At 29.1% G+C, this 27,933-nt stretch overlaps 1 protein-coding gene across 1 annotated transcript; it reads left to right on the plus strand.

Annotated features, from left to right (window-relative positions):
- The first annotated feature begins 16,817 nt into the window (after nucleotides 1-16,817).
- LOC112705767 (inorganic pyrophosphatase 2) lies at nucleotides 16,818-18,474 on the plus strand. The gene is made up of 4 exons (XM_025756729.3): nucleotides 16,818-17,200; nucleotides 17,308-17,429; nucleotides 17,633-17,834; nucleotides 17,928-18,474. Exons 1-4 carry the CDS (start codon nucleotides 17,063-17,065, stop codon nucleotides 18,276-18,278), a joined length of 813 nt encoding a protein of 270 aa, XP_025612514.1. The 5' UTR covers nucleotides 16,818-17,062; the 3' UTR covers nucleotides 18,279-18,474.
- Nucleotides 18,475-27,933: the final 9,459 nt, after the last annotated feature.

Here is a 27,933-nt window from a genome sequence, read left to right on the forward strand (position 1 = left end):
TTTCCGAGTTTTTTTATTAAAAAAGAAAAAAAAAGAAGAAGAAAGAAGTCTTGCCATGTTTAAAAGTTAAAATATACCAATTGGGATCACTCATGTCTTACTCTTACCAAAGCGGCAAAGCTCACTATATTAAATAGAAAAGTTTAAACACGAATTGAATTAATATTGAGATAGTTCACCCCATTAATAATTTTGTGATGGAAGCTGAATTAAAGACTAACATAAATTACGAATAATAAGTTGGATTGCATTTGTTTTTAAAAATGATACATTAAAATAGAGATATAGAAAAAAAATTATATTTGATAGATAAGATAAAAATAAAAATATTATATTTAAAGACATTAATTTAGTATATTTTATGTCATTTTAAAAAAAAAAGAATATAAAAATACTAACAAAAATATATTTTATTTTATATTTTTTAATTATTTTTATTAATTTTTTATAATTATATTTTTATTATTATATTTTTTTCTAAATTTTTTATATGAAAAAAATGAAAGTAAATTAAACGTTTATAATTTATTTTAATTTATCATTAAATAAAATATAAAAATATTAATTTTTATATTTTTATCGTGTCTTATTCTATTTTTAGTGTCATGTCTTATCCTATTCTTAAAACTAAGCAACTTTGGAGAACGAATTTAAATAAATTAAAATTTTGAATCAGATTAAAACATATATAGTATAACTTTTAATTTGTTTTAGACACTAAACAAAAACTTTAATTGTTTAAGAATCAATTTTAACATTAACTCCAATTTATCAATATAACGTGTAATTAATATGGCGTTTTTGGCAAAGTCAAAACATGATCAAACTACAAACCATCTACTTAATATACTAAAATTGAATTTTTCCTCAACTAATGAAAGTAAGGTGTTGATTTATCGTGAATCCATTTTTTCGTCAAAATAAATGTACTATTTTCTTTTCTAATTTTATTTTATAAAATATATTTATTATAATTATACTATAATTAGCATTTAAGTAATAATGCAAAATTATACTAATTTAGGAAATATCTTTATTATAGTTATATAAAATTAATATTTAATACATTATTAAACTACTTATCAATTATCAATAAAAAATATTTTTAATCATTTTAATTATAATAATAATAATAATAATAATAATAATAATAATAATAATAATAATAATAATAATATAATTATATGATAATGGCACCGATTATTAATAGCTAATTTATATTTCTCTAAATAAATTTATTTTAGAAAAATATCTTTATTATAATTATATTACAATATTACAATTAATATTTAATAAATAATGCATAATTATACTAATTTAAAAAAATATCTTTATTATCTATCTATTCTATTTATTCTATTATATAAAAATAAATAAAAATAAGATTTTTGCACTTAATGATGGAACTGATGTGGCATATTCTTGAGGTGTTTCTTGATTTATTTTATTTAATTCGTTAAAACAAATCAATTATAATTAATTAATTATATCAATTAATTAATTTGATTAAACATTCAAATCTCAGTAATTATTATAATTTATATGAATTAATTAATTATATCAATTAATTAATTTAGTTAATTATATTAATTATTTGATTTGATTGGAATAAATATCAAATTATTTAATAATTAATTTAATTAGTTTATTTTTTTCAATACTATCTATTTATACAAGATCAAATATTTTTTACTCATTCGTTCTCTTTTCTCTCTCTCCTTCCCTCCCTCCCTTCCCCCCTCTCTCTCGTGTTTAAAGTACAATTTTTATAATTTCTTTAATTTTTGTTTTTTCATCTTTATTTATACATTTCATTTTTTATTTTTTTAAATTTTTGTTTATTTTAATTGATTATTATTAGGTGCATACTTTTTTTCTTTTAACTTCTGATTAACAAAAAAGATATGTCATCTTTACGTTATTTTTAAATAATCTTACTATAATTTTGTTTTGTAATATTTTATTTTGTCATGTGTGCTTCAATTCATATATATTCTTTTTTTGTAATATTCTTTTTTTTGTGATTCATAATTAATATATACATTGTTTATGTATGTGATATATATATATATATATATATATATATATATATATATATATATATAATAAGTTAAACAAAGTTTTTTTCCTATGTTAATCAAAGAATTTCAATATATAGTTATCAACTACATCTAATAGAATGACTGAGAAGTAAGAACTACAATAAGTTAAACCCAGGTTCAAAATGCTGAAACGAAGGAAGGAAAACAGTGGATATATGATTAGAGAAAAATATATAATAATGAGAAATATGCTAAAACTGGATTTTTCCTCCAACTAATAAAAGTGAGGTGTCAATTCCTCATGAATTCATTTTTTCTCTAAAATGAAATCACTATTTTCTCTTCTAAATTTATTTTAGAAAAATATTTTTATTATAATTATATTACAATATTACAATTATATTATAAGTAGCATTTAATGAATAATGCATAATTATAGTAATTTAGAAAAATAAAATAAAGTCTAGTAATTTATCTTTCGACTACACACATATGTAGAATAACTTTTAAGAAGGAGTCACGTATAATAAATACGGTCGATGGTTAACTGTATACTAACATTGATATAATATTATTTTAGGTATATGTTTTGCAGGTATAAAAAAAGTGTTGAGTTATTTTTTAGTGGGTTTAAATTATTTATTGTTTATTAGAGATTTTTGTGTATTAAAATTCTCTAATAATTTATTATTTATTTTGAGCTGATTTTGATATGTTCTTCTTTGACAGTAAAATAATATATAAAAATTTGTTGGTGGATCTAAGTATTACTAGGTTATTTATGGTCACATTGAGTATATATGTTTAATTTATTGAAAAAAGTAAATTAGTAAAACTAATTAATAACTATTTTAGAGTTAATACATTTAATACTAGATTAAGAAAAAATATACAATACATAATATGTTACATTTTTATTAATCAAATTATTATAATTCAAATTAATCTTAATAAAAAAATTAAAATTATAATTTCAATCTTATCACGTGCATGGCACGAGATATGACACTTGTTTTAATAATAATGTACGGGTAATTGAAATAGTTTATATACGGATTTTTCAAGTTATTATTATTATTATTATTATTATTATTATTATTATTATTATTGGATAATAAATAAGAATTAGAATTATATTAATATTTTAAAAATTAATATAATTAAAATGACTAAAAATATTTAAAATTAATGTGCGTTATTAATATCATAAAATTTGATCATTTTATGATTAGATTCAAATATTCTTATCATGATTATTACGACCAGTACAATTATCATATCATTATTATTATTATTATTATTATTATTATTATTATTATTATTATTAATAAAATAATTAAAAGTATTTTCAATTGATAATTGATAAGTAGTTTAATAATGCATTAAATATTGATTTAATATAATTATAATAAAGATATGTTTTTAAATTAGTATAATTATGTATTATTCATTAAATATTAATTATAATATAATTATAATAAAGATATTTTTTATAAAATAATTTAGAATAGAGAATAGGAAAGTTCATTTTAGAGGAAAAACGGAGTCAAGAGAGATCGACACCTCACCTTCATTAGTTGGGAGAAAACTCAGTTTTAATATATTAAGTAGATATCGTGACAATTTAAAGTGTATATTGTGACCCATGTGATATTCGTTAATTTGGTGTATCTTTTTAGATGGTTTATGTTATAATATGTTTAAGGAGTTGACTTAAAATTATAATATCATATATAAATTTATGATATGATTTATAGTATGCTAAAATATTAGGATATTATTATATAGATATTTTTTTATTTGTCCGATTATTCAACTATATAAGATCTTGAAAATTATGTAATTATGTAATTAGTTATTTTTTCATATAATTATTGTATTGATCATTTACATTAATGAGACTATTTTCATTATTAATATTTATCTATTGTATTGAAAGAATATGATTTATGATATTTAATTTTTTATTATTTATTAAAAAAATCATAATTACTTAACGATATTTATTTTTTAAATTCACTATGTATACAATTTTATTCTTTTTTTTTGACAAAATTTTACTCATGATGGTAATTCTTTTAATGGTGTAAATGCGAAAAATTATATTTTTATTTTTTAATATAATCGATATATTATTAATAATAAATAATAATTAACCCTTCATATTTTTAATTAAATTATTTTGACGATAGTTTCTATTTACAGATATTAATGGATGATTATTTCTTTAAAAATAAAATACATTATGATTTTAGGTTATTTTATAATTAACAATAATACTTGATTATTTCTTTAAGAATAAATTGCATTATGATTTTAGATTATTTCACAATAATAATTAATGTTCATGATATTGAATTACTCTAAATTTTTTATTTTCTATCGTTACTAATTAATCCCAAATTAAAAAGATTATGTTGAATTGTTGAATAGTCTAAGTATAACCAAGTTAATTTAGTTTATTTGTGTATTAATATAATTGATTGAAAGTATAAATAATAAATAAGATAAGCAAATAATTAGAAAAATAGAATGTTAGTAACTACTTAAAATAGATAACAAAATAAGTTATATGGTATTACTTTATTTAAATTATTAATAAGTAAAATAATAAAATGTCAGTAATTATTTTTAAAATAGACATTAAATTTAGTTTTAAGGTACTAATTTATTTGAGTTGTTAATAAAATTTTATAATTTCCAGATTTATATCTACTCAATTTATGTATTTTATTTTATTCTACTTTAACAAAAAATTAAGACGTGCATTTTTAATTATTTATTTAGAAAGTATAGCGAAATGAGTTACATCAATTGAAATTAATTATTGATAATTGATATCAATTAATTGATTGTATTAATTTGTAAGATAAATAACGTATAATAAATGTTGTGAAATTAATTATAATAAATTAATAATTAAAAAATAAAAAAATAAAAGGAACTTTTTATTACTTTTTAACGGCTACACGTTTTTATAATTTTATTTTCTATTTATCTCTTCCTTTCACATTTATTTCTTGAACTAAATCAATTATACTAATTATTTGTATTAACTAATTAAGTACTTTTTAATGGGTTATTATAACTGTGTCTTTAGATCATAGGTTAAAAATATTATAAAAAATATTTTATAAAAATTGTTGAAAAATAAATATTTTTAAAATATGTCTTTAAGATACAAATTAACTAAATTATTTTTTAATTTAATGTATTTATTCATTCAATTGTATTAATTATAAATAATCAATTGGTAATTTGATTTTACTAGAATAAATATTTCATCATTTAATTATTTGATTCATTAAATTACATTAATCATAATTTAAAATATTTAATTTAATTAGAGTAAATATCAAATTATTTTAAATTTTGTTTGATTGATTAAACTAAATTAATTATAATTAATTTATTATTTAATTTGATCGAAATAAATATTAAATTATTTAATAAATAATATATAAAGCAATGAAATAAATAAACTCAATTAATTCAATTTATTATCTTATTATTTTATATATCCCTTTTCTCTCTCTATTTTGTATTTCATGTAAAATATTTGTAATTTTTTATTTTGGTTTTTTTATCTTAATTTTGCTAATATTTTGCTATGATTTTATTTTATATTAATTCTTTTTTTATTTATTTTGATTAATAATTATTAAGGGTATTATTATTTTATTAAAGATAATATAAATTTTTTGTAATATTTTTATAAAAGTTGATTAATAGGTTGTTCTTTAAAATATTTTTTGTGAAATTTTTTTAATAAGATCGTATTTTGATTTTTCTCTTTCATTCTTTTTTGTATTAATTAATTATATTAATCTTCTATCGCAATATATTTTTTATCTATTTCACACATTATCTTTTCTATCTTCTTTTACTTTTTTTTAATTGCTATTTTTATATTATTTTTAATTATTTATTTTACTTTTACTTTCTCATATATAGATTTATTGTAATTTATCACATGTTCTTTTTAAATTTAAGTTATTTTTTAGGTTATATTTTACCATTGATGCGTTTATTTTATTTAGTGTGTTTTTTTTTAGTTTGTGTTTTATATAATAATCTGTAAATATCTATTCTATTATATAAAAATTAAATTTCTGCACTTAATGATAAAACTGTCGTGGCATGTTTCCGATGGTGTTTTTCGATTTATTTCTTTTAACTCATTAAATTTAATTTATTATAATAAATTAATTATATCAACTAATTGATTTTGGTTAATTATTTAAATATCATACAATTTATTATAATTTCTATCAATCAATTAATTGTAATTCAAATTGAATGATTATTTTGTTACGAAATTATTATTTCTTAATCTATTTATGGGTAATACATATATTAATTATAATCGCAAATTAAGCTATTTTACATTAAATGACTTATATAATGGTCATCTCATTTATTATCATAAATGCTGAATTAAATAAGTCATTATTACTTTTGATTTAGAATTAAATGAGAATCAAATCATGGATACTATTTTATTTGACCTTTAGGGTTTAATTGGTGTCACACTCAGATATAAATAGTGACTTCCGAATTTTGGTCTCCAACAAGTCAAAGCCACATTTGTAACTCTTTTTTCATAAAAGGAATTGCGATTCAACTCTATCAGGGATACGGAAGGATTTTAAAAAACAAGAGAATGGTCTAAATTTGCACGAATTTTAAATGTTCGAACTTACGATGTTGTTTTAGTTGGTTGTCGTTATGAGAATGACTCTAATCTATACATGTCTAAGGAGTAGAATAAATTAAATATTATTTAAGTAATTTATTTCTAATATTAGTATTTGATTAAATTAGTTTTAAAGAAATTTAAATTGTTGACTCAATTTATATATTACGACTATTTTTTTGAATATATTATTTTTATTGTGATAGGAATGGGACGTGGATGTCCATTTCCTATATGAAATTTACATTTTCAAGAGAGAATGAAATTAACGAAGGTGGAAAATATCTTTTCTATATGCTTATAAATAGGAAGTTAACCTCCGTTGATGTTACATAAGCAATAAAGCTAAAATATTTTTCTCTCTCTCTCTTTACATTATAATATAAGTTCTTTCTCTTCCTACAGTCTTAAGTTACAATAATAATATTAGTAAATATATTAATCATTCTTATTATATTGAGATAGTAATTGTAGTGAATATTAGTACTATAGTCTTCTTTATTTATTTATTCTACAACACGTTATCAGCACAAAACTCTAATCAAATTTTTAGGAAGAGTCAGGTAACAAATTTTCATTATGTCGAAGCTCTCTCATCTTGAATTCAATGCTCTTGATATATCTGGAAACAATTATTTATCATGGATATTAGATGCTAAAATTCATCTTGATTCAATGGATCTTGGAGATACCATTAAGGCTGAAAATAATGCATCCTAGAAGGATAAAGCCAAAGCCATGATTTTTCTTCGTCGTCATCTTGACAAAGGATTGAAAAATGAATATCTCACATTAAAAGATCCTGCAGATCTTTGGAAAGACCTTCAAGAAAGGTATAATCATCAGAAAATGGTGATACTTTCTCAGGCCCGATATGAATGGACACACTTGCGTCTACAAGATTTTAAATCTATAAATGAATATAATTCTACAATGTTTCGAATCACCTCACGAATAAAATTATGTAGGAAAAAGATATCTGATAATGATATGTTAGAGAAAACTTTTTCAACCTTCCATACCTCGAATGTGCTCCTGCAGCAGTAGTATCGAGAAAAAGGTTTTAAAAAATATTATGAGTTAATTTCTTGCCTTCTTGTTGCTGAACGCAATAATGAGTTGCTCTTGAAAAATCATGAAGTGAGCCCAGCTGGCGCCGCCCTTTTTCCTGAAGTAAATGCAGCAAATTACCCCAGAAGAGGTAAATGGCAAGGTTTTAATAACAAGAAAAATTATGGAAGGAAAATGAATTATATTCAAAAGAGAGGATCTCACCAGAAGTGGGATAAAGAAAGAAATATCAGGCAAAATAAATCAACAGAGGATAAGTGTTTCCGTTGTGGTGGAAAGGGTCATTGGTCACGTACCTGTCGTACCCCAAGGCACCTAGTCGATCTTTACCAGGCATCTTTGAAAAATGACTACAAGGGAAAAAAATCGAATTTCGTTTCAAGTGATGCTAAAAATTTCACCACTCATTATGATGTATCTGATTTCTTTGAGGATCCTGAAGGAAATATTGGTCATTTGATCAATGATGGAATAGTTTAATGTGTGAGATTGTTAAGTATCCATGTAAATAAATAATGTAAAGAACTTATTGTTAAGTTTTATTTTTTATGCATTTAAGTTTCAAATATGATGTATATAAATAATGAAATATTAATGTTTATGAATTTTGAAATCATTAAAAGTGTCATGTTTTAAAATAAAATTTTAGTATATGACATTATTTTTATGCACAATGTTTCTTGAAAAAATAATTCCGATCAAGTATTCAATTCAACGGTGCATACTACTCATTTTGTTATTATTTGTCTTTGAAGAAAATGGCAAGGATATGTAATGAAGATGTATGCCTTGCGGATAGTGCAAGTTTGCACACCATTCTCAAAAATGATATATATTTTACCCATCTTGTGCCAAAAGAAGAATGTGTTAATACTATTATTGGCTCAGGCAATGTGATAGAGGGCTCCGGAAGAGCTATAATTTTGTTTTCTTGAGGAACAAAATTCATAATAAATAATGCATTATTGTCTACCAAGTCCCGAAGAAACTTGTTGAGCTTTAAAGATATTCACCGAAATAGATATCATATTGAGACTATGAATGAGAGAAATCATGAGTATTTATGTATCACAACTCATGATTCAAATAAAAAGGTTATATTAGAAAAGTTACCCTCACTTTCATCTGGGTTATATTATACCAAGATTAGTGCAATTGAATCACATGCCACTGTAAACCAGAAGTTTACTAGCCCAAATAAATTCATAACTTGGTACGACCGATTGGGTCATCCGGAAACAACCATGATGAGAAAAATTATTGAAAACTCTCATGGACATTCACTAAAGAACCAGAAGATTCTTAAATCTAGTAAATTTTGTTGTGCTGCATGTTCTCAGAGAAAGTTAATTTTAAGGCCATCACTAGTAAAGATTGGATTTGAGTCTCCTGAATTTCAAGAAAGGATTCAAGGTGATATATGTGGACCTATTCATCCACCATGTGGATCTTTTAGATATTTTATGGTCCTAATAGACGCATCTTCGAGATGGTCACATGTGTGCTTATTATCTTCTCGCAACCTGGCGTTTGCGAGATTATTGGCTCAAATTATTCGATTAAAAGCACAATTTCCAGAAAATCCAATTAAAGCAATTCGTCTTGATAATGTTGATGAATTTACTTCCCAAGCATTTGACGCTTATTGTATGGCTAATGGAATAAGTGTTAAACATCCAGTAGCTTATGTTTACACACAAAATGGGTTAGCAAAATCACTTATTAAACGTCTCCAATTAATTGCTAGACCCTTACTTATGAGAACAAACCTCCCAACCTCGGTTTGGGGGGCATGCTGTTTTACATGCCGCAGCACTTATTCGTTTGAGGCCAACGAGTTATCATCAGTTCTCTCCTATGCAATTAGCTTTTAGATAGCAGCCAAATATTTTCCATTTAAGAATATTTGTGTGTGCGATATATGTTCCCATTGCACCACCTAATCGCACCAAAATGGGACTCCAAAGAAAATTGGGGATATATGTTGGATATGATTCTCCCTCTTTAGTGAGGTATCTTGAGATACAAACTAGAGATGTATTTACAGCCCGGTTTGCGGATTGTCATTTTGATGAATCAAAATTTCCAACATTAGGGGGAGAGAATAAGCTTCCTGAAAAGGAACTTAATTGGAATGCATCATCGTTGATGCATTTAGATCCTCAATCAGGACAATGTGAACTAGAAGTTCAAAAGATTATACATTTGCAAAGAATAGCAAATGAATTGCCTGATGCATTTTCCGATACAAAGAGAATAACCAAATCTTATATACCAGCGAAAAATGCCCCAATTCGAATTGATGTCCCAGTTGGACAAATTGCCATTAAAGCAAATACACGCCAGAAGCGTGGCAGGCCTGTCGGTTCCAAAGACAAAAATCCTCGAAAGAGAAAAGAGGTAAATACAATTCCTGTTGAAAAAGACATAGTAGAGACACCTGAAGTTGTCCAAAATTCTGATATAGTTTTAACGCCAGAAGATGTTCAAGTACCTGAAAATTGTGAAAATGACGAGATCTCGATAAATTATGTCTTTACAGGAGAGAAATGGGACCGAAATAAGACAATTGTCAATGAAATATTTTTATATAATGTGCAATTAAATATCATGCATGAAAGTAAGGATCTTGAGCCAAGATCAGTCGAAGAATGTCGACAAAGGAATGATTGGTCAAAATAGAAAGAAGCCATGAAGGCTGAGTTAGACTCACTTGCAAAACGTGAAGCTTTTGGACCTGTAGTCCGTACACCAGAAGATGTAAAACCTATTGGATATAAGTGGGTATTTGTGAGAAAATGAAATGAGAAAAATGAAGTTGTGCACTAGAAAGCCCGACTTGTGGCACAAGGTTTTTCACAAAGGCCCGATATAGATTATGAAGAAACGTATTCCCCTGTAGTGGATGCGATAACATTGTGTTATTTGGTCAGTTTATCTGCATATCATAAACTGCATATGCATTTAATGGACGTGGTAACAATCTATTTATACGGCTCATTAGATTGGGATATCTATATGAAAGTCCCTGAAGGACTAAAGATATCTAAACCATTCAATGAATATTCACAAGGGTTATATTCAGTCAAATTGTAAAGATCTTTATATGGTCTAAAGCAATCTGAACGAATGTGGTATAATCGTCTTACTAAGTATCTGGCCAAAAAGGGTTTCAAGAATGATGATATATGCCCGTGTGTTTTCATAGAGAAAACTGCATTTGGATTCATTATAATTGCTGTGTATGTTGATGATTTAAATATCATTGGGACTCCTGAAGAGATTCCAACAATTATAAGAACTCTAAAAGAAGAGTTTGAGATGAAAGATCTTGGAAATACTAAATTTTGTCTCGGCCTGCAGATCGAGCATACAAAAGATGGGATCTTTATTCATCAAACAACATACATAGAAAAGATCTTAAAGAGATTTTATATGGATAAGTCACATCCATTAAATACCCCAATGATTATAAGATCTTTATATGTGGAAAAGGATCAATTCTGTCCTAAAGAAGAGAATGAAGATATCCTTGGTCTTGAAGTACCATATCTTAGTGTCATTAGAGCGCTAATGTATCTTGCTAATAATACACGACCTGACATATCATTCGCGGTGAATTTACTAGCAAGATATAGTTCCTCTCCAACCAGAAGACACTGGAGTGGAATGAAACAAATTTTTTGATATCTTCATGGAACGGTTGATATGGAATTGTTTTATCCCTATGGATCCAAGTTACAACTAGTTGGCTATGCAGATGCCGGATACTTGTTTGATCCATATAAAATGAGATCTCAAACAGGATACCTGTTCACATATGGTGGTACGGCTATATCATGGAGGTCCATGAAACAGATGATAGCAGCAACCTCCTCTAATCATGTTGAAATACTGGCGATTCATGAAGCTAGTTGCGAGTGTTTTTGGCTGAGGAGTCTGATTCAATATATTCTGTCATCATGTGGACTGGCTGATCATAAGATAGCTTCAACTGTCCTGTTTGAAGATAATACAGCATGCATTGCTCAACTTAAAGGCGGATACATCAAAGGCGATAGAACAAAGCATATTTCTCCGAAATTCTTTTTCACTCATGATCTTCAAAATCAGGGGACAATTGATGTCCAACAGATCCGCTCAAGTGACAATCTAGCAGATTTATTTACAAAGTCACTCCCAAAATCCTCCTTTGAAAGATTGGTACATGAGATTGGGATGCGCCGATTTCGAGACATTAAATGATGTCGACAAAAGGGGGAGACTGTACTCTTTTTCCTTCATCAGGTTTTTTCCCATTGGGTTTTTCTTGACAAGGTTTTTAATGAGGCAATCCCCTTCACAAAGGATATTGTACTCTTTTTCCTTCACTAAGGTTTTTCCCCATTGAGTTTTTCTTTAGTAGGGTTTTAACGAGGCAATAATTCTAAATGGTCATCCAAGGGGGAGTGTTGTGATAGGAATGGGACGTGGATGCCTATTTCCTATATGAGACTTACATTCTCGAGAGAGAATGAAATTAATGAAGGTGAAAAATATCTTTTCTATATGCTTATAAATAGGAGGTTAACCTCCGTTGATGTTACATAAGCAATAAAGCTAAAATATTTCTCTCTCTCTCTCTCCTTACATTATAATATAAGTTCTTTCTCTTCTTGTAGTCTTAAGTTACAATAATAATATTAGTAAATATATTAATCATTTTTATCATATTGAGATATTTATTGTAATGAATATTAATACTATAGTCTTCTTTATTTATTTATTCTACAATAATTTTTACATTTTTTAATATAAATTTTTTTTCTGATTTTTAAGTTTATTTTTTTTCTTGTATCACCTTTTTTTCTTATTTTATATTTCAGATTAGTAATGTAATTATTAAAAAAATGTATTTAAAAAAAAGAAATATTAAAATATCACTATTTTAAAAAAGGAAAGATACGGTAAAAGAAGGAAAACAAAAAATTAAAACATCACTATTAAAAAAAAACTGTTAATATGCGTATGAATGTGGTCGGGATCGAAGAATATATATGGATATAAAAAATAAAAAATTATTATACGATTGAAGAATAAAAAATAATCATATATATATATAACGAAATAATTATAACAAAAAAATAATTGATATATGTGATTTAAATATTTTTAATAACCGATAAAATAGAATTTAACAAAATATAATTTATATATTTTTTTATTTATGTATATGTATATAATTATTTATATATATGTATATATATTAAGAAAAACTACCGTGTATATAAATATATATATATAACAAAATTAATATATACGTATATATAAATAAAAAAATATTATAATTTCTGAAAATTACACATGAATTCTTTTTTCTCTCAAATAAATTTATTCTAATTATATTACAATTAGTTCATGAATAATGCATGATTATATTAATTTAAAAAATATCTTCATTATAATTATATGAAATCAATATTTAATGCGTTATTAAACTATTTATCAATCATCGATATTTTTAATCATTCTAATTATATCAATTGATATAGTTCTAATTCTCATTCAAATGCAAAAATTTTATTAGGAGATAGTTGATGCACACATTAATAGTGACCCATTTAATAATAATAATAATAATAATAATAATAATAATAATAATAATAATAATAATAATAATAATAATAATAATAATAATAATAAGGTCTACACGGTACATGCATTATATTTTAAAAAGGCAATATATTTTAAAAAAATTAGGATATCAATAATCAATTGTGATTAATATCAATATCAATAATTAATTCTTATAATTATTTTTTGTACTATTAAAATCTACGTATAGTGTTTTCTTTTGGAGATAAAAAAAGTTGTGATTCATAACATTTTCGTAAAGTTATATCGTATGGACACAAGATTAATTAGATAACAAATTGAATTTTACTTAATATGTTTTATTTATGCTCATATTTTTCATTAATTATTTTACTTTTTATATTTACAGTAAATATTGAATGTAAAAAAAAATATTGAATGTTATCTATTTTATTTATTTAGAGTTATAATTAAATTTGATATAATTATAGTAAGTATCTAGAATTAATAATAACATGATAGTATAATTTTAAGTTGTATAATATAATAAAAAATGTAGCAATTTATGTATGCTTCCTGTATAGCAATAAGATTATATATTTATATATCTCCTCTTTTAGCTCTTTCCTAAAAATATTGGCATATAATTAATGTCCATAACATATATATTGAGTAAGTATCTCTATTGAATTAATCATAAAGGTTAATAAAATATAATGGCATAAATTTCACCTAATTTTAGCAAGTATCTCTGTTGAAAATATTTGCTAACTATTACCGTGTGTGTGTGTGTGTCTATATATATAAAATGATTAAAGTGAATTGTTACAATTATATATCATCTAGAAAATTCGTATCTCAGACATAGAACTTTTTTTGTTTATTATTTTTCATACCTAAGGGATACTAACTACGATTCTATCAATAATATTATCTATGATAGATTATGTAATGAAAAAATTTGAAAAATAAAGACAAGAATTATAAGGTTATGGAAAGTCTCATCCAAATTTGACAAGAACAAGACGACTTACATAAAAATTGTTCTCATAGATGATAAGATAAGTTAATTATTTTTCATGATTCTTTCAAATGATGCTAGGTCCATTTTATAAATATTTTTTGTTCATATTTTAATTTTATTTGATAAGTAAACCCTTGCACGTGCAATTTTATAGATTTATAAGTGCGTGCTAATAGTTTTTATATTTAATTTGTTTTATAGTGTGATAATAGCCAATATATTTGTTGGTGGATTTAACATTACTATATTATTTATGATCATATTCAGTTTATATGTCTGATTTATTAAAGAAAGTAGATTATTAAAACCGATTAATAACTATTTTAGAGTTAATCTATTTAACACTAGATTAAAAAAAATAAATAATGCATAACATATTACTTTTTTATTAATCAAATTATTATAATTTAAATTAATTTTTAAAAAATAATTTAAAATTATAATTTTAATCTTATCACATGTATGACATGGATAATTACACTTGTTTTATATAAATAAGAAATGAATTTTTTAATTTTTTTAAAAATGTTTGGTAAAATATAATTTTTTATTATTTAATATTTTTTATATATTTTTTTATTTTATTTAAAAAATAAAAAATAAAAAATTATACTTTATTAAATATATAATTAAAAAAATTGAGAAGATTTATTTCTATATAAACATAAAATCGATACAAGTGATAATTATTTAGACTATTTAAGCACTATGTTATGCATATTTGACTATCTTTTTATTTATTGAAAAGTAAAGTCTGATGGAATCATATTAGAGATTATTAATTGTTAGCTTCGAATATCCGAGAATTATTAAGATTAATAGATTTACTTTTCGTTATGTATAATAATAAAAATATAAAATTAATTAAAATGTAAATTTTTTATTAAATAATATTAAATTAAAATATTAAAAAAAGATAAATATCTTTTGATAAAAATATGTGTACAATAAAAATTAATAACTAAATTAACTATTCATATAAAATATATGTTAGAATATAAAATATATATTAAAAATATATAAAATAATATATATATATATATATTAAATTATATATATTTATATAAAATAATCATATTAGATGTATACTAAAATTAATTATTAAAATCAGTTTATAAAATATAATACAATTTAAATATAAAATATATATTAAAAATAAATTAAATTATATATTTATATACAAATATATAGTGATTGATTTGGTGGTTAATTTTTTTTGTATACACAATAATTTTTATATACAAATACACGATAACAAATTTAATAATTGATGTTTTGTATACAATAAAATTAGGCATCCAAACTTTTTTAACTTAAATCTTCAATCAAATCATAGTGTGTTTCTTTTTCAAACGCACAGGTATATAGTGTTATTTTTTTTTTCTTTCGTTGTTATCATTGTTATTGTATGCTATTTCTTCTATGCGTTTCTTTCTTCAACGTTGTTATTGTAACTACTGTCACTACTATTATCGTCATCACTGCTGTCACCACCTTTTTCCTCTTCTTACACAGTACACAAAAATTAGTGCACAATATAAAAAAAATTATGTACTATATTAATAATTTTTTGTATTATATATATAAATATCAATGCTATATTCATAAATTTATGTTTTATGTACACAATTTTGTTCTGTACAAAAATTTATGTGTTTTATAATAAAATTTTTATGCTTTGTAATAAAATTTATGTGTTGAAAAAGCACAAAAATAAAAAACTACATGATAGACGAGCATTATTTTTTTTATTGAATTTATATTAACTCGATTGAATTTAGTTAAAAAAAAATGCTGGTGCATATAGTATTATCATTTTGTATATGCCTAACATTTTTTACTTTGTTATCCATATAGGCTATGCAGCTTGTTTTGAGCCTCTTGAATTTTTATAAATCCAAAATATAAAGAAAGAAAACTTAATAATACTTTGATTGTTTTGATTTCGGAAGCAATATAATAATGGCAAACTAATAAAAAACAAGCCGTATAAATTTCGATTTCATATATTATCTTAACATGAAAAATAACAAAAACAAGGCTAAAGGAGTGGATCACAAAAGAGAGTCCAATTTGAAGTAGGATGATGAACACCACATGCTTAATTAGCAAATTAAAACACCCATACCTAATTATAATAAAAACCAAATCTAAAAATAACTAAAAATGGACCAGACCATACCAGGAATATTAATCTTGTAGCTAGTAAGTGCGTTATCATAGGTGGCCACATTGATTTCAAAACCCTCGAATATTCCTTTTTTAGTATCATGATTTTGACCTAAACCTAATTAGTAAATTACAATTTCTCTGCCCTCCGATCTTCTTTTATCAACCCAGAGTTTATAAGATGAACGGCTATGATGGGAATTTCATTTTCAAAAAAGGGGTTTGTTAATTGTTATGTAATATTCCTTTGGATTTTGGTATCTTCAAGGTTTTTTTTTTTTTTTTTTTTTTTTTCAAACACCGTTTCATTCATAGGGTTCCCTATAAATGCCCAATTTTCTCTTCGTTGTTGAAACCAAGCAAATAATCGATTTTGACAGCAGTTTTGGACTCCCATGAAGTCTTAATTCTCATTTCTCACACACCACCACACTCGAAAACAAGAATCATATTTTCATCTTGCTCATTCAGTTTGTCACCATTATTATGGCTGGGACTGTTGTTGTTTTGGACTTCGACAAGACCATTATTGAATGTGACAGTGACAACTGGGTTGTTGATGAATTGGGTTTCACTGATCTGTTTAATCAGCTTCTTCCTACCATGCCTTGGAACACTCTCATGGTAAGGTTTCATTTTCTCTGAATTTGTATTACCACTAGGCTCTGCTTTTTTTCTATAAGCTACATTGTTTGCATGGCCTAAAGACTTAGCTTTTTTGGGTTTTATAGGACACCATGATGATGGAGCTTCATGCTAATGGGAAAACCATTGATGAGATTGTGAAGGTTCTGCAGAGAATTCCTATACATCCCAGAGTTGTCCCTGCCATTAAAACCGCCTATGCTATGGGGTATGCTATGTCATATGTCACTAATCTATTTAAACTTTGTAATTAAATACAAAACTTTTAATCCTAAATTGAGTTTAATTTTGATGCAAAAAGTAGTTATTTTTTATGATGGGGAATTACATGATGTGTCAAAATTAAATTCTTCTAAATTTGTAAGTTTAGGACACAGCAAAATTTTTAAATTTATTTTTGTAACTTTTCAGGTGTGACTTGAGGATTGTAAGTGATGCAAACACACTTTTTATTGACACTATATTGAAGAACTTAGGAATAAGGGAATGCTTCTCTGAGATCAACACTAACCCTTCCTATATTACTGAAGAGGGAAGGTTAAGAGTTTTGCCTTATCATGACTCCAACAAATATCACCATGGATGTAGCCTCTGCCCTCCAAACATGTGCAAGGTCTGTTTATAGGATACCCCTTTGATATTTAATCAAACCGAAAAAGGTTGAATTTTTGTGGCTAATTCTAATTTATATTTGTTTGGATTGCAGGGTCTAATCATAGAGAGAATCCAAGATTCAATAACATGTGGTGAAGAGAAGAAGAGGTTCATCTATCTTGGGGATGGAAGTGGGGACTATTGCCCAAGCTTGAGGCTGAAGGAAAAGGACTTTATGATGCCAAGGAAGAACTTCCCAGTTTGGGAGCTGATATGTAAAGATCCTTTGCTTGTTAAGGCCGAAATCCATGAATGGAGTGATGGAGAAGACATGGAACGTATTTTGCTGCATTTGATCAACAAGATCTCTATGGAGGAATTCATTTCAGCTGATTGCAAGAGGCAGAGTTTCTCAGTTTCTTCTCATGAGTCCTTACCTCATGTTCTCCCTGTTAGGCAGTAATAATATTAGTAACTAATAGTAATAGTGAATAATCAATAGCAAATGTAACATAGCTCAAAAGTGTTTATCTTTCTTGCACTTCTAATCAAGCCAACAGTCCCTAATCTAAACGGTTTCAATTGTTGGAAATTGGAATGGCCCTCAAGATAGGGCTCCATAATGTGAATTTGAATGAAATCTAAACTTTAGTTGGCTACTTTGCTCTATTTTGTTACTTCTGCAGCTTTTGATTCATGCATAAAAAACACAAACTGATCCTCACTTGGACCCATAATCTCACTTTCATTATATAGGAAAACTTTTAAGTATACCGATATACTAGTGTTTTAGTGATTTTTAGTGATTTTCAATTGTTGATTTTAATTATAAAAAATATATATAATATATATATAATTAAGATCAATAGTTAAAATTTACTGAAATATTGTCCATTATCTAGTCATTATTAATTTGTCATATCTGGTGAACTTGCTTAGAAAATTATTGAATTTGGTAGAATTGTTGAAAGTTGGTAGGCAATTGAATGAGGTAAAAGGCCATGTGGTTCAATGCAAATGCATGAGTTATAAAGCTTATTTGGGTAGTGTGTCATGCACTAAACCATATTTTTATCTCTTGCTTTCTCTACCAAATGCAGACGTGCTTGGATCTCACTACTATAAATTCAAAGGAATCAATTTTTCTATATAGTGTAGTCTAACTCTGATATCATGATCCACATAAATTAATATTTTGCAGCTAGTGCTTGTGAGTTGTGAATTTCGTTCTCTAAGCCTTTCTATACTGTGTGCTATTTCTTTCTTTTCGTCTTTAGTCAACGAAAAAAATAAGTAAATTAATCGTTTATCTATCTATCTATTAATATATAATAGGAGAATAGTAAGTGATTCTTTATTCGTCAAGTGGCGCATTCAGTGCTTGACAAAGTGCTAGCTTTTATTGTATGACGCATGTAGCTTATCAAAACATCAAAAAACAGTGTGAAAAATTAAATTTTGAAATTTGAAACTCAGCGGAATTTTCCCAAAAAGAATAGCTACATTGAATCCAGCAGCTACATTGGAAAGAGGGGAGACAAAAAAATGGAAGAAGAAAAATAGTAGAGGGAGGAAATAGAGAACGCGGGGGAGGAGGGAGCTCCTCTGCTGCCACAAGCGCCTGCTATTCGTCATGGTCACTGCCGGATAGAAAACCCTAAAGAGTTAAGTATTTCATCTTCACACCGATGGATTTTAGAATTTACTTATCACATTTATGCCTTTGATTTTTATTTTTGAACTGTTTTGACCACTTCAAGAATGTTGGAATGCTTTTTTTCGGTGCCATCTCTGGTGCCGTCTTCATCTGGGTTCTCTATCTTGGAAAATGTTACTAACTTCAACATTTATGTTAGAATGTTGTTTATAGTATTATGTAAGGCTTTGAATATCCTGAGTTTGAAAAAAGTTGCTTCTTTGTGCAAATACATTAAAAATAGAGTTTACTTGAATAGATCAAAAAATAGCTTGAGTAATATTGAATCTTTCTCATTTCAAATCCAAGATTTGAATCTCTCTCTTGCTCTCATTCCTCATTTTGCTCTGCAGCTATGAAGAAGTAGCTTCAAATTTTTGGAATTTATTTGGTGTTTATTTTCATTTGCTCTCCGTATTAGCACCGTCTACCTCTGTTGCCTCAGATGATTTCCTCTCTGTCGAATACAAGAACTACAACAGCACCGCCAAAGTACAAGAACTACCAGCATAGGGTAGCCTGGTCCGACTCGCAGAAAGTACTAGCCTTAACCTTACACAGTTCGCATTTCTTCATCATATCTACCTTCTCTGTTTTGAACCGTGTTCATCATGCCTCAACCTCAAAGAAGATACATTCAGGTGAGTTTTTTTCACTATTTTTTTTAAAAGCTTAAATAATTGTTTACATCTACCAAATACTCTATTATAAGGCTCTGAAATGGCATATATATAGTGAAACACGACGTATTCTTTGCAATTGTGATTGAATCAGAGTAAAAGAGTTTTGATTTTGGTCAAAATTACCTATCTTTACTAACCCATGTTCCCACCAAAACAGATAAGAAGAAAGCCAGGGGTCTGATGAACGGATAATTTATACGCTTTTTGGCATTATTTTTAGGTAGTTTTTAGTAGGATCTATCTACTTTTAGGGATGTTTTTATTAGTTTTTATGCAAAATTCACATTTCTGGACTTTACTATGAGTTTGTGTATTTTTCTGTGATTTCAGGTATTTTCTGGCTGAAATTGAGGGACCTGAGCAAAAATCTGATAGGAGGCTGAAAAAGGACTTGAATTCTGATCTCCTTGCACTCTAAATGGATTTTTTGGAGCTACAGAATTTCAAATGGCGCACTCTCAATTGCGTTGGAAAGTAGACATCCAGGGCTTTTCAGCAATTTATAATAGTCTATACTTTATTCGAGTTTAGACGACGGAAACTGGCGTTCAACGCCAGTTCCATGCTGCATTCTGGAGTAAAACGCCAGAAACACGTCACAAACCAGAGTTAAACGCCAAAAACATGTTACAACTTGGCGTTTAACTCCAAGAGAAGCCTCTGCACGTGTAAAGCTCAAGCTCAGCCCAAGCACACACCAAGTGGGCCCTGAAAGTGGATTTCTGCACTTAGACTTATTTCTGTAAACCCTAGCAACTAGTTTAGTATAAATAGAACTTTTTACTATTGTACTCACATCTTTAGACGAACTTTTGGAACGTTTTGGGAGGCTGGCCATTCGGCCATGCCTACCCTATTTTTACTTATGTATTTTCAATGGTGGAGTTTCTACACATCATAGATTAAGGGTGTGGAGCTCTGCTGTTCCTCGAGTATTAATGCAAAGTACTATTGTTCTTCTATTCAATTCACGCTTATTCTTATTCTAAGATATCCATTCGCACCCAAGAACCTGATGAATGTGATGATTATGTGACGCTCATCACCATTCTCACTTATGAATGTGTGCCTGACAACCACTTTCGTTCTACATGCAAATAAGCTTGAATGAATATCTCTTGGATTCCTTAATCAGAATCTTCGTGGTATAAGCTAGAATCCATTGGCAGCATTCTTGAGAATCCGGAAAGTCTAAACCTTGTCTGTGGTATTTCGAGTAGGATTCAGGGATTGAATGACTGTGATGAGCTTTAAACTCGCGACTGTAGGGCGTGGTGACAACGCAAAAGGATAGTAAATCCTATTCTTACAAGATCAAGAACCGACAGATGATTTTCCGTGCGGTGATAGCGCACCTGGACCATTGTCACTGAGAGGACGGACGATAGCCATTGACCACGGTGATCCCCCAACATACAGCTTGCCATGGAAGGGAGTAAGAATGATTGGATGAAAGCAGTAGCAAAGCAGAGATTCAGAAGGAACACAGTATCTTCATGCGCTTATCTGAAATTCCTACCAATGAATTACATAAGTATCTCTATCTCTATTTTATGCTTTATTTATCTTTATATTCGAAAACCATTATAACCATTAGAATCCGCCTGACTGAGATTTTCAAGATGACCATAGCTTGCTTCATACCAACAATCTCCGTGGGATCGACCCTTACTCACGTAAGGTTTATTACTTGGACGACCCAGTGCACTTGCTGGTTAGTTGTGCGAAGTTGTGAAGAATGTGTGTGAACCATAGTATTGTGCACCAAGTTTTTGGAGCCATTGCTAGGAATTTTCGAGTTGCGAAAAGTATGAGTTACAATTTTGCCTATCAAGTTTTTGGCGCCGTTGCCGGGGATTGTTTGAGTTTGGACAACTGACGGTTCATCTTGTTGCTTAGATTAGGTAATTTTCTTGTTTAAACCTTTATTTTCTTTTCAAAAAGTTTTCAAAAATGTTTCAAAAATTTTTTTCTTTGTTTTCGTTTTTATAAAAATATATTTTCGAAAAAACCCAAAAAAATTAATAAAATATTTTTTTGTGTTTCTTGTTTGAGTCTTGAGTCAATTTTTAAGTTTGGTGTCTTGCATGTTTTTCTTTTCTTGAAAATTTTTCCAAAATAAGTTCTTGATGTTCATTATGATCTTCATAATGTTCTTGGTGTTCATCTTGACATTCATAGTGTTCTTGCATGCATAATTGGTTTTGATCCAAAATTTTTATGTTTTGAGTCATATTTGTATTTTTCTCTCTCCTCATTAAAAATTCAAAAATAAAAAAATTATCTTTCCTCAAGAACTCATTGACATGGTTGCAAATAACCAATTCATGTACACCTCTAAGAGGAATCCTGTGAGTAATGGGACGCCTCAGAAGAAGAGAGTTCTTGAAATTGATGCTCTAAATGCCATACTGGCCAAGAACAAAATATTGACCCAACAAGTCAATATGATATCTCAGAGTCTGAATGAATTGCAAAATGCATCCAACAGTACTAAAGAAGCATCTTCTGAAGAAGAAGCTTATGATCCTGAGAACCATGCAATGGCAAAGGTGAATTACATGGGTGAAGCCTATGGAAACACCTATAATCCCTCATGGAGAAATCATCCAAATTTTTCATGAAAGGATTAACAAAAGCCTCAACAAGGCTTTAATAATGGTGGAAGAAACAGGTTTAGCAATAGCAAGCCTTTTCCATCATCTTCTCAGCAACAGACAGAGAATTCTGAGCAGAGCTCCTCTAACTTAGCAAACATAGTCTCTGATCTATCTAAGGCCACTTCAAGTTTCATGAATGAAACAAGGTCCTCCATTAGAAACTTGGAGGCACAAGTGGGTCAGCTGAGTAAGAAAATCACTGAAACTCTTCCTGGTACTCTCCTAAGCAATACAGAAGAGAATCCAAAAAGAGAGTGCAAGGCCATTGATATAATCAAAATGGCCGAATCCAAAGAGGAAGGAGAGGACATGAATCCCAATGAGGAAGACCTCATGGGACGTCCTCCAGACAGAAAGGAGTTCCCTATTGAGAAGCTAAAGGAATCTGAGGCTCATATAGAGACTATAGAGATTCCATTAAACTTCCTTCTACCATTCATAAGCTCTGAGAACTATTCTTCCTCTGAAGAGGATGAAGATGTAACTGAAGAGCAAGTTGCTCAATATCTAGGAGCCATCATGAAGCTGAATGCCAAGTTGTTTGGTAATGAGACTTGGGAAGATGAACCTCCCTTGCTCATTAGTGAACTAAATACATGGGTTCAGCAAACTTTACCTCAAAAGAAACAAGATCCTGATAAATTCTTAATACCCTATACCATAGGCACCATGACCTTTGAGAAGGCTCTGTGTGACATGGGGTCAAGTATAAATCTTATGCCACTCTCTATAATGGAGAAACTAGGGATCTTTGAGGTACAAGTTGCAAGAATCTCATTAGAGATGGCAGAAAAGTCAATAAAACAAGCTTATAGATTGGTAGAGGACGTGTTAGTGAAGGTTAAAGGCCTTTACATCCCTACTGATTTCATAATCCTAGACACTAGAAAGGATGAGGATGAATGCATCATCCTTGGAAGACCCTTCTTAGCCATAGCAGGAGCTGTGATTGATGTTGACAGAGGAGAGCTAGTCCTTCAATTGAATGGGGACTACCTTGTGTTTAAAGCTCAAGGATCTTCCTCTGCAACCATGGAGAGGAAGGATGAAAAGCTTCTCTCAATACAGAGTTAAACAAAGCCCCCACAATCAAATTCTAAGTTTGGTGTTGGGAGGCCACAACCAAACTCTAAGTTTGGTGTTGAGAGGCCCTCATCATGCTTTAAACATCTGTGAAGCTCCATGAGAGCTCACTGTCAAGCTATTGACATTAAAGAAACGCTTATTGGGAGGCAACCCAATTTTTATTTATCTATATTTCTATTGTTCTTTTATGTTTTATTAGGTTTATGATCATGTGGAGTCACAAAACAATTGCAAAAATTAAAAACAGAATCAAAAATAGCAGAAGAAAAAGCACATCCTGGAGGAAGAGCTGTCTGGCGTTTAACACCAGAAACAAGCACCAAGCTGGCATTTAACGCCAGAAATAAGTATCAGGCTGGCGTTAAACGCCAGAAACAGGCTACATTTGGGTGTTTAACGCCAGAAACAAGCTGCAGTCTGGCGTTAAACGCCAGGATTACATACAGAGGGCATTTTACACACCTAAAAGATGCAGGGATGAGAAATCCTTGACACTCAAGATCTGTGGACCCCACAGGATCACCTCAGGATCTGTGGACCCCACAGGATCCCACCTACCCCACATCTCTCTTCTTCACACAATCCAATAACACTATACCCTTCACCAATCACCTCAATCTCTCTTCCCCATTACCCCTTCACCAATCACATCCATCCACTCTTCCCCATAAACCCCACCTACCTTCAAATTCAAAATTTCTTTCCCACCCAAACCCACCCTAAATGACCGAACCCAAACCCTATCCCTCCACTATATAAACCCCTCCATCCTTCTTCATTTTCACACAACACAACCCTCTCTTCTTCCCCTTGGCCGAAACCCTCACTTCTCTCCCTCTCCTCCATATGTTCTTCTTCTTCTTCTATTCTTTCTTCTTTTGCTCGATGGCGAGCAACATTCTAAGTTTGGTATGGTAAAAGCATAGCTTTTTTGTTTTTCCATAACCATTGATGGCACTTAAGGCCAGAGAAACCTCAAGAAAGAGGAAAGGGAAGGCAATTGCTTCCACCTCTGAGTCATAGGAGATGGAGAGATTCATCTTAAAAGCCCATCAAGACCACTTCTATGAAGTTGTGACCAAGAAAAAGGTGATCCCTGAGGTCCCTTTTAAGATAAAAAGGGGCAAATATCTGGTGATCCGGAGAACGTAAGGTTGGAGTTCAACTTGCCTATGATGCAAGAAGACGCACGCCCCTACACTAGAAGGGTCAACTTTGATCAAAGGTTGGACCAAGTCCTCATGGACATATGCGTGGAAGGAGCTCAATGGAAAAAAGACTCAAAAGGCAAGCCGGTTCAATTGAGAAGACTTGACCTTAAGCCTGTGGCTAAAGGATGGTTAGAGTTCATCCAACACTCCATCATCCCCACTAGTAACCGATCCGAAGTAACTGTGGATCGGGCCATCATGATCCAAAGCATCATGATTGGAGAGGAAGTAGAAGTTCATGAAGTCATCTCTCTAGAACTCTACAAAGTAGCCGAAAAGCCCTCAACCTTGGCAAGGCTAGCTTTTCCTCATCTCATTTGCCATCTATGCAACTTAGCTGGAGTTGTCATAGAAGGAGACATCCTTATTGAAGAGGACAAGCCCATCACTAAGAAGAGGATGGAGCAAACAAGAGAGCCCATTCATGGATCCCAAGAGACGCATGAGGAAGCTCATTATCAAGAAATCCCTGAGATGCCTCAAGGGATGCATTTTCCTCCAAACAACTATTGGGAAAAACTCAACACTTCTCTAGAAGGATTGAGTCATAACATGAACCAATTAAGGGTGGAACACCAAGAGCACTCCATCATTCTCAATGAGATTAGAGAAGATCAAAGAGCTATGAGAGAGGAGCAACAAAGGTAAGGAAGAGACATAGAGGAGCTCAAGAACACCATTGGTCCTTTAAGAAGAAGGCGCCACCCTCACTAAGGTGGACTCATTCCTTAACTTCCTTGTTCTTATCTCTCTGTTTTTTAGTTTTATGCTATATGTTTGTCTATGTTTTGAGTCTTTACTACATGATCATTAGTATTTAGTAACTATGTCTTAAGGCTATGAATAATTCCATGAATCCTTCACCTTTCTTAAATGAAAAATGTTTCTAATACAAAAGAACAAGAAGTACATGAGTTTCGAATTCATCCTTGAAATTAGTTTAATTATATTGATGTGGTGACAATACTTTTTGTTTTCTGAATGAATGCATGAATAGTGCATATTTTTTATCTTGTTGTTTATGAATGTTAAAATTGTTGGCTCTTGAAAGAATGATGAACAAGAGAAATATTATTGATAATCTGAAAAATCATAAAATTGATTCTTGAAGCAAGAAAAAGCAGTGAAGAACAAAGCTTGCGAAAAAAAGGGAGAAAAAAAAGAAAAAGCAAGCAGAAAAAGTCAATAGCCCTTAAAACCAAAAGGCAAGGGTAAAAAGGATCCAAGGCTTTGAACATCAATGGATAGGAGGGCCCAAGAAAATAAAATCCAGGCCTAAGCGGCTAAATTAAGCTGTCCCTAACCATGTGCTTGTGTCATGGAGGTCCAAGTGAAAAGCTTGAGACTGAGTGGTTAAAGTCGTGATCCAAAGCAAAAAGAGTGTGCTTAAGAGCTCTGGACACCTCTAACTGGGGACTTTAGCAAAGCTGAGTCACAATCTGAAAAGGTTCACACAGTTATGTGTCTGTGGCTTTATGTATTCGGTGGTAATACTGGAAAACAAAGTGCTTAGGGCCACGGCCAAGACTCATAAAGTAGCTGTGTTCAAGAATCAACAAACTGAACTAGGAGAATCAATAACACTATCCAAAATTCTGAGTTCTTATAGATGCCAATCATTCTGAATTTCAAAGGATAAAGTGAGATGCCAAAACTGTTCAGAAGCAAAAGGCTACAAGTCCCGCTCATCTAATTAGAACTAATATTCATTGATATTTTGGGATTTATAGTATATTCTCTTCTTTTTATCCTATTTTGATTTTTAGTTGCTTGGGGACAGCAACAATTTAAGTTTGGTGTTGTGATGAGCGGATAATTTATACGCTTTTTGGCATTATTTTTAGGTAGTTTTAGTATGATCTAGCTACTTTTAGGGATGTTTTTATTAGTTTTTATGCAAAATTCACATTTTTGGAGTTTACTATGAGTTTTTGTGTTTTTCTGTGATTTCAGGTATTTTCTGGCTGAAATTGAGGGACCTGAGCAAAAATCTGAAAGGAGGCTGAAAAAGGACTACAGATGCTGTTGGATTCTGACCTCTCTGCACTCGAAATGGATTTTCTAGAGCTACAGAATTCCAAATGGCTCGCTCATAATTGTGTTGGAAAGTAGGCATCCAGGGCTTTCCATCAATATATAATAGTTCATGCATTATTCGAGTTTAGATGACGCAAACTGGCATTCAATGCCAGTTTCATGTTGCATTCCGGAGTAAAATGCCAGAAAAACACGTCACAAACCAGAGTTAAACGCAAAAAACATGTTACAACTTGGCGTTTAACTCCAAGAGAAGACTCTGCACGTGTAAAGCTCAATCTCAGCCCAAGCACACACCAAGTGGGCCTCGGATGTAGATTTCTGCACTTATACTTATTTCTGTAAACCCTAGTAACTAGTTTAGTATAAATAGAACTTTTTACTATTGTACTCACATCTTTGGAGGAGCTTTTGGAACATCTTTGATTATTGTTAGTCCTTAGACATTGGGGGATGGCCTCACGGCCATGCCTACCTTATTTTCACTTATGTATTTTCAACGGTGGAGTTTTTACACACCATAGATTAAGGTGTAGAGCTTTGCTGTTCCTCGAGTATTAATGCAAAGTACTATTGTTCTTCCATTCAATTCACGCTTATTCTTATTCTAAGATATCCATTCGCACCCAAGAACCTGATGAATGTGATGATTATATGACGATCATCACCATTCTCACTTATGAACGTGAGCCTGACAATCACTTTCGTTCTACATGCAAATAAGCTTGAATGAATATCTCTTGGA

The sequence above is a fragment of the Arachis hypogaea genome, chromosome 8, assembly GCF_003086295.3.
Source record: "Arachis hypogaea cultivar Tifrunner chromosome 8, arahy.Tifrunner.gnm2.J5K5, whole genome shotgun sequence".
Taxonomy (NCBI): Eukaryota; Viridiplantae; Streptophyta; class Magnoliopsida; order Fabales; family Fabaceae; genus Arachis; species Arachis hypogaea.

Excerpts from the sequence above, each read along its gene's own strand:
- LOC112705767 (XM_025756729.3), top strand. The coding sequence starts at position 17,063 with ATGGCTGGGACTGTTGTTGTTTTGGACTTCGACAAGACCATTATTGAA. Across the intron at positions 17,201-17,307 it reads TGCCTTGGAACACTCTCATG|GACACCATGATGATGGAGCT; the intron begins GTAAGGTTTCAT and ends TGGGTTTTATAG. Across the intron at positions 17,835-17,927 it reads GCCCTCCAAACATGTGCAAG|GGTCTAATCATAGAGAGAAT; the intron begins GTCTGTTTATAG and ends TTTGGATTGCAG.